The 9,051-nt window shown below is 38.1% G+C and overlaps 1 protein-coding gene across 1 annotated transcript in view; it reads right to left on the bottom strand.

The window, feature by feature from the left end:
- Positions 1 to 7,103: 7,103 nt before the first annotated feature.
- Positions 7,104 to 9,051, bottom strand: part of SPAST (spastin) — a 40,321-nt gene continuing 38,373 nt past the window's right edge. The window contains exon 17 of the mRNA XM_035892360.1: positions 7,104 to 8,487. Coding sequence (XP_035748253.1) covers positions 8,365 to 8,487 — 123 coding nt within the window. The 3' untranslated portion in view covers positions 7,104 to 8,364. The remainder of the gene's footprint in view (positions 8,488 to 9,051) is intronic.

Here is a 9,051-nt window from a genome sequence, read left to right as displayed (position 1 = left end):
TCTTCCGTACAAAAATACACCTACAAATCACGATAGCATCGCTACGGCCAGCCCTCGCTGCTGCTGGATCCCGCATTAACGGCAGTAAGTAGGCGGCTTTCAGAGTGGACTTTTTTCCCAGCGATATGCAGGACTTCTAAAGGACAGTCGCTCTCAGAACCAGGAGAACTCTGTTGAAAATGTCGTTTTCAGCCACTTTGCATGCCGAAGTTCTGCAAACTGCTCCCGTCACTCAGAATGCCTTAAAAACACTGGAAGCGTTACGATTCAGGAGGGTGATCTGTAGTCAGTCTAACCCCATCCCAAAGTCTGTCGCAGTACAAAGCAGCAAGCGAACTTTGTGGGAAGAAAAACACAGAGCCAGATTTAAGATGCTGTGAGCACTGTTACTGAGGCTGTGGAACGCGGGGGCCCACAGGCTGCAAGGTGACAATAATCTCCGACCACTAAGCTGTGCCCAGTAGTTTCTGTCAGCAGAAACAAAATACAGAATTGAAGTTTTCTTAGAAGTCAGGATAGCTCTGTGAAGGAAAACTGTGTTAACAAAACACCTGCAGGGGATTTAATGTACAGAAAGATTCAGTAACAAGACAGCTGCTTTGTTATTGCCCTTGGGAAATAAGTGAAAAGAGGTAGGAATAAAAATTGAAGCTAGATATTTTATTAAGGCAGATTATTGTGCCTAGGAAGGTACTTGAAACAACCTGTCCTGTCTTTGTTCTTTTAATGGTCTACTCAGTTGTCCAGTGACCATAGATAAAGTGGGTAAAAATGTTATTTGCATCTAATCTGTTCTGTGAAACTTAGCAAAAGACTTACGTGACTGGTTGGGAGAGGCTGGACAGGTAACTCTATTCCATGAGACACATATTTAATGTCTCAGACCAGCTCATTCTAAACTGTTGGCTGTAATGAAGTAGTTTTTTTTCCAGTATACAGAAGCAGTTTTGGGAACAATTTAAAAAAAAAAAAATCCTTTTGCAGTCTGTAAAATTTCTATGATAGGTAAGAAAATTCCAGCTGCCGTGTTGTGGTGTGTAAACTCTCCACAGGTTGCAACCAGGAAATCAGAAGTCGGGTGAACCACAGGGGTAACGTTTTATCTGTACGATACACTCCACAAATAGAGTTGTTTGGTTACTTCATTACTGACACATTATCAGGCTTCTTGATTATTTCATGTCTTAGCGTATTTCTTCCCAGAAAACAGTTTGTCATAAGCCATTGCACTTCTGCGATTCACAGAAGTTCACAGTACAGCTGATACTAGTATTCTGCATATAACAAAACTAACAGTCTTCAAGGGTGTCTCATAGCTGAGGCAAATGTGAGGCCTTTTTGAAATTACTAAAATGAGATTTGAAAATAATGGAAGTTACAATATTAGAGAGAACATACTGTGCTTACAGTATATATTTGCAAAAAGAAGTGGAATCTTCAAAAGCATTTGGTAAAAACAACACGCTTTGCTCATTAGGTTGGTTGTAGGCTTCCGAAATTCCTGGGGTTTTTTTCTAGCTACACCCCAGCACCAATAAATCACTCACATGTGTTGAGAGATGGATTTTAGTTAAAGCATAGCTTTCTGCCTTTACCACAACGTAATATTTTCCGTTATCATTACACACAGAATGAAAAATGACTTAGAGAAGGTTGCATAACTCTTGTCTGTCTCAGAGCCATAAGCATCCTTTGTGGGAAACAGGCTGGATTTCACTAGTTCGCAAAGTATTTGGAAATTTGCAGAAAGATGGCTTGAGTGAAAAAACCAGCCAAACAAAAAACCCCAAACAAAACTTTTAAGTGATTTTTCACACTTTTTCTGACAAACTTAAAACATTAAAATACAGGAATAAACAGATTTCATCTGAAATATGCCCGCATCTGACACTAGGCACGCAGCCTTGTCTTGCACCATCATGGGTGGAACGGGAAGAGATTTATCTTTCAATTAGCCTAACATACTCCAGACTGGGCTATGCTGCCAAGCCCATGATCTCTGTAGATTTCAACATAGCAAGTGCTGGGATATTGTTTTCAGGCTCTTGCTTCTTCAATACCTTTATCTGAGCATCTCTTCTACAAGAATAAAAGTCCATTTGAATACGTGTAACCTACACAGAAAATTGCTAACTGAAATAATTTCAGTGGTTCAGAGTCTACCTCCAAGTTGTAGCATTTCAGCCAAAGAGAGATACCAGATAATTATCCCACATAGAAAACAATGGTATCGTTCTATCCCAAGGAATTAAAGCTTGACAGAAGCAATAATAGTTCTTACGCTTCAGTCCAAAACACTGGGGTTTTTTTTCCTGATTGCTGGATTGATTTTTTTATTTGGTTTGCTTGCTTTGACAGGGACAGGTACAATGACAAGTTGAAGGCAGTGGTCATGGCTGCTTTTTGAGAGACCCCTAATGCTGCCAGATACATAGTATTAAAATTACTCTGATCCAACTTTTTTTTTTAAAATCTTCAGGATGTAAGAACATAAAGCCCCAGTAGCTGTTAACAGTCCAGATGCAGCCTCAAGCCAATGGCTAGAAAGAATTACAAACAGTAAGAAGATAAGGAAGTGAAGAATTTAGATTGTTACCTCAAAAACAGCAGCAGCACTCTCCCCTCCAGCAAAAGAAAAGGTGTCATTTTGATACCAAGTAAACTGGCTCCAAATAGCTGTTTCCAGGACTTCACCATGAATACCAGAATTAGTTATGTGAAACCTCCTGTTTTTTACTGTGATTTAGCAAGACTAGGATAAGCACACACTTTCAGTTTCAGCACCTTTATTTAGGAAGTAGCACTTTGGTTTAAGAACTTGAGTTATGTCCTTCAGAAACTAAATGACGTATTTACATATTTATTGTTCCATCATCTGCTATACAACACCTGATTTTTTTTTTTTTTTTTTTTTTTTTTTTTAAACCAGCAGCTATTTAATAGGCTTCAAATTTCATGAAAAGGCTCTTAGTTTTGGACATTTTAGCTGATAAACAGACAAGAAAACAGTAAGAACAGGACAAATGCAACATTTTATTGTGAAGCTAAAGCTATGTGACTGCTCATCATGCTTTTGTACATTGTTTATTAATAAAGTGGTGTTTAACATTTCAGAAAACATTCTTAGAAGAACAATGAAACAAAATTGCTTCAAACCAACGAAATACAAGAATTAACCCCATCCTAGACTGGAGTAGTCCAGTATATTTAATGGGGGCGGGGTATAATGTTTTGTCTCCACCTTTGGTTTTTGTCACTTTAATCCAGATTTCTGAAAAATACTGACTAGCCCTTCACCTGAACAACCATTTGAATCACGCGGCAAAAACAGTTTCTGTATTTCCAGTCTCTTTGATAGGTGTGCGAGTGTTGAAGTACTTTCCTCCCCACTTCGAATGGTAAAAAAACCCTGCAGATCCCAGAGGCTACGCCCCAGCATATTAGAAGAATATGCCTGTATTAACCAACTATAAAGAACCTTTTTCCTCAAAGCCGCTTCTCTGAGACAGGATTTTAAAAAAATGTCTTGGGAAGGTGAGGAAAGTCTTACAGGAAAACAAGGTTGATCACCACAGTGTCCAGACATCATGTCAAGAATTTGCAAATGAAAAGATCAAACTCTGAAGAACCCACAGTGCTTAGCCAATGTATTTAATTTGCTGGAGGAGTGTACACCTTGCCAATTATTGCCAAACTCAGGAGGTAGTTATTGACAAAGTAAACAGTTTCCATTCTAACACAGTTAACAATTTACATGAGAAGCAGGAAGAACACAATACACATTTCCCCATACTTCAGAAGATGATTTTGTATTTGCAGGAAGCGACAGTTTAACTTCCTCATCCTGTGGAATTATAGTTTCAATATTTTCAAAAGAAAAAAATATCAAAAAGAATAAAGAAAAAATTCTAGAAGAAAATAACTGATCCATTGGTCATCTCTTAGGATGACCAGCAGATTCATCCTAACCATGAAAATTCACATAGGTGAGTAAACCAACATCCTTCAGCACTAAATAGCAGCTCAAGAGAACTTAACAATGAAATCAGCAACTGCCTCTAATTAGCACAACGACCAAGAAAACTAGTTGCATTCACTACCCGCTTGCTACGTTTTGTTCTGTGTTTGATATCTGGTAGAAGTCCCCAACACAAAACCTCACAAAAGCTTGAGACCGCCACAGACAACGAATGAAGATTTGTAACCTACAATAGCTCTCGCCACCTCCCAACGCGTCCCTGAAGCACTGGAGGAGCTAGATGAGCATGTCTTGGGCACAACTAGGGCACAATCCATGCCTTGGGTAGGAAAGCCCTGTAAGGCTCTAGGGCAGGGTTTGACCGTAGGTGGAAGGAAGCCCAAGTAGAACACTGCTTTCCATACCAGTTGCAGAACAGACATCTCGGTTAAATTTGCCAGCGTATCTGACTGCAGTATTCCCAGTGCAAAGTACTTAAATTTCAGAAGATGGATGTGGCAGCAATGCCGAGCAGTGCTAAAACCCACTTGTTTAGAATAGGAAAACTACTATTTATTCTACACCAGAAGGTAAGGTTAATTGTCTGAGTAAGTTCTATGTATAAAAACTGTCCTCTTAAACACATTTGAGAGAACCTAACAGTGAACTCAGTAATGGCCTCTAATTAGCACAGTGACAACAAATTCCTTCTCAGTTCAGAGACCCCATTCTTCTCCATTTCCAAGTGTTACTATCATATGTATTATCTACATAAAGTAAGTTGCAGCACCATATTCAAGAAAACTTTATTAGTGACTGACTTTCTGAAGTAAGAGTCAGATGTCTCAGGGGCAGAATGTCTATTTCTAATACACTGAACGCCGTGAAGTCTAAGAAACTAACAGGACAGAGACTTACAGGTGCATAAATATCCTAGTTTAACGCTTATCTCTAATATTCACTGTTGGTTTTGTCTTCACTGTAAGGCAAGAACATGTACAGGTTTGGTGTACCATACAGAAAAGTCAGCATTAGTAAAGGGAACATTGTTTAACACAGGACAAATTTTCATTTTAAGGAGAAAGAAGCATCACACAGTGCTTTGAGTTCCCCCCCCCATTACGCCACCAAAAGCAGCAACCCGCTGCCTGAGAAGACACTGTTCTTCCAACACACAGAAAGATAAAAGGTGCATTTCCTGCTCAATAGAGGCAAAGATGTATGAAGAAGGTTGTTAAAAAAACAGGGAGTTTAGGGGTTGGTTTGATTTTTTTTTTCCCCTCCCTCCAATAACTGCCACACTAAGTCAGCAAACACTTGCAGAGGGCCAGAGAAGCTCCTTCCTGATCGCCTCAAAAAAGTGGGTCAAGTCACTCATTCATTAACAGTGGGCAGATTCATGAAAAAAAAAAAAAAAAAAAAAAAAAAAGGCAGTTTAGAGAGCTAATGCAATGCCAATCTTTGCAAAGGTTAAAAGCCTCCAAGCTGCTATCCTGCTTATCCTAATTCAAGATACCGTATTAGAACATAATCTGATTTTATGGTAAGTATAGTTGCAAAGTTCTATATAAAAATACCATAGATTTGGGAAATACAGGTATTTGAGTGGTTGGGGGGGTGGCACAAGGGAGGGGTGTTTGTTGTTCGCCCCCAATCTGCTTTCATACACAGTTAATCTAATACATAGATGAAAATCACCAAGCTGGGACTTGCTCAGTACACGTAAAACAAGAAACCAGAAGATGTGAGACAATCCCTTAAGTGGAACAGGATTATTCTTAAAGACACTATTCAGAAAATAGCGCAAGACAGACATTTAAAGGAGAATTATGAACCAAACAGCACTCGATCATGGGCTAAAAATCCAGCAGCTGTGGGGCAAACTGATGTTGCAGAACAAAATTAAGTTCTTACTAATGTGTTCCAGAAGTAATTTATAGAGCTGTAGTTCATCCATGATGCAGAAAACAATCGGGGCTGAATAGATAACCACCAAGCGGTGGTACCAGTCACACAGATTCCCCTGACCTGAACTGGCTGTACCAACAAGTGAAAGGGCTACTCCCTTTCCTTTCTGAAGCAGCAGCTTGGACTTCTGACTCTTGGTGGTGTTTCAGCAGATGGGAACTTCTACCTCTACATTTCAGGTACCTATCACATGCCAATAGGTATGTATTTGAAATAAATACCGGTATATTCCTCAAAAGTAAGTGGAGGAAAAGAGAGTTTGATAACAAATGCTTACGAACACTCAAAACCAGAAGTGTTACCCTCAAAGTTCTCATTTGCAAAGGATCTCAAGGGAAGTTTACGAGCTTTATGAATAGGAACACCAAGGGCATTTCTTAGCTATTTGGCTGATAATAAAATTTGCTAATAAAACAGTAATATTTGTGCTTAGTGCTATGAAGTCTATGACAAATACAATCAGGTCAGCTAGGAATCTCCAACAACAGCGATGGTCTACTGAAGGCAGAACTAAGGCAAAGCAAGCAAGATGTGAAACTTATGAAACTGGAATCTTTTAGCATTTCTCACTTCTCCAAGAAGGTGAATCGGGGGAACAGAAGTTGCGCGTTTCATTTACATCAGACATACATTTGAGAGCGTCATACCCTTAGAAGGCTAGAAGTGATTTGGTTAGACTATTTCAAAAGGCATACTAGCAGAACACAGTCTTCTCTTATGTAATTGCTTTGAATCTTAAGATCAGTTAAAAGCATCTCTCATTCCAAAAAACAGAATCCCAAACGTATTGCATCTGTGCGTCTCAAAAGTTTGACACAGTTTCTGCTATTTAGTACCCAATACTACACAGCGAGCACACAGTCCTCTCTGGGTATTACTGTACTTACACTGTATCTATCAGCTAAGGTTTTTTTCATATATATATATATATTATTTATAGTCAACTTTCAGGTGAGTAGTCCCAGAAATATTTGACTTACTCCTACCAATAAAAAATAAATTAAATGAAAAATTAAGAACAAAATTTTCTGTTAAGACCAAAAGCAAACAAAGCTTATAACTGAATTCAGTTAAAACAATTGTAAACAACATGCACTTTTGTAATATCTGGTAATAAACTGGTAGAGTTGTCTTTTAAACAAACAAAGAAAAAAAAACCACCAAAAAACCCCACAAATCTGCTCTAACAAGGAACTAGTGTTCTGTCTTGCAAACATCTGTGTTTAATCCATGTACAATTTGTAAACAAGATGTCAGGCCTTTAGAAGTAAAGGCAAACATGTTTTCCTTTATTACAGTATGTAAAGACTATCACTTAAGTGGTTTTTTTTATTATAGCTTGTAATTTATATAATAAAAACATGTATTTGTACAAAGATGCAGTTTCTTTTTAAAAAAGCAGATCAGTTGAGTGTTTCATACTTTAATATATAAACCAAAACATATGAAAGCTATAAAAACATTAATGTGTGCCATGTATTAAACATGTAGCCTCGTATTTTAATGCTTACATGTGTAGATTAAAAAAATTATCACAATGGAAATTTTACTTTCAATTATCATAAACAGACCAAAATACAGAGTAGAAACACGTCATTTCTGAAACTTGACAATTAGCATCACTTACTCTCTCAAACATCAGCTGGGCTTCAAGTTGTACACCATAAGCGTAAGCTAACATTCTACCAATGGAAGCGTTACAAAATGCGTTAAGAGAAAATACTGCCAGTAAATGAATGTCTTAGTCTATTTTTTTATTTAGTAATTTATTTTTTTAAAGACAGTTTGAATTGGTTTTATAGGGTTGGGTTTTCTGCTGTTCTGCTATCAAAGGTCTTCTTTAAAACTGTTCTGTGAACAATACAGTCACATTACAACTAAACAAAAAGACTAATAATAACAGACCAGCTGCTTTTTATGTTTTAATAATCATAATTCCCCAATGCTGTTCTTCCTCTCTGCACAGGGAAACTGTTTTATTTGGCACATTAAGGATAAAAAAAGTCAAAAACTGAACCAAAGTTTACAAACCTCCAATTGAAAGTTAGTAGTTACACGGAAGAAAGCCAGACAACGTCATAGCTAAATTAAAAACAGGAAAAACACACACACAACATAGGGAAAAGGTTTTCCAATGATCGATATCATCAGAGCCTTCTAGCTGAAACAAAATGCATATATTATTGTTCAAACCATAATCGGATTGCTAGGAATCTTGTCTCAAGTCCTATTGTGCTCTTACTTACAGACTGTTAAATCCTCACTAAATGGCAAGGAGGCTTTGATGAACACACTTCACATTGTAAAATTTTTTCTTAATCTCAAGTTTTAATGCAGATACTTAAAGATCTGTAAAGTCCTGTAAACTCTGGCTGCCTTCCAGCAGGCTGTACCAATTGCTCCTTAGGCAGCACTTAAGTTTCACTTCAAGTAGTGTTTCACACTGTGGTATCTCCAAAGTCCTTGTTCCAGCGAATATAGGCTTCCAGGGTCTGGGGGCTCAAACTGCGCTTTATCTTCTTCAGAGACTCAGTGAAATCTGACAGTTTGATATTTCTCATCTAAACAAGAAGTGAAAGACATCAGGATCACAAGTGGTTTATGTACTTCAGTTTATTCAAGAAGTACTTCAGTATTCACTTTTAACAAAGCATATTCTACAAGCGCCTCATCTTCATAGAAGAAAGGAATTTTTTTACAGCGAGAACATTCACTGGAACAACCTCCCCAGGGACGTGGTAGAGTCCCTGTTGCTGGAGGTTTTCAAGATGCGATTGGGCATGGTGCTAGATAATCTCATCTAGGTTCCCTCTCCCACAAAAAGTTGAACCAGGTGATCCTTCAAGGGCCTTTCCAACCTGGGCTAATCTATCATTCTATAACCTGATACAAGAGTCTTGTAATTTAAGACTATCACTATTTACTGTTTTGAGTAAAGTAACCTTTGGTAATCATAACATCTGCCTTGTTATTTAACAGCCCATGAGGTTGTGTTATTACTTCCTCTTTCACTAGGTGGTGCAAGCTGGTGCATGTGAGGGCACAGAACTGAGTAAAGAGTAAGACATGGGATTTTTTAACATGTTTACGGCACACGTCTGCATACCAGGAGGGTAAGGCACTGA

This window comes from Egretta garzetta, unplaced genomic scaffold (genome assembly GCF_000687185.1).
Source record: "Egretta garzetta isolate BGI_Z169 unplaced genomic scaffold, ASM68718v1 scaffold130, whole genome shotgun sequence".
NCBI lineage: Eukaryota > Metazoa > Chordata > Aves > Pelecaniformes > Ardeidae > Egretta > Egretta garzetta.
Note: the sequence above shows the minus strand (reverse complement) of the source record. Positions and strands in the feature narration are given on the sequence as shown.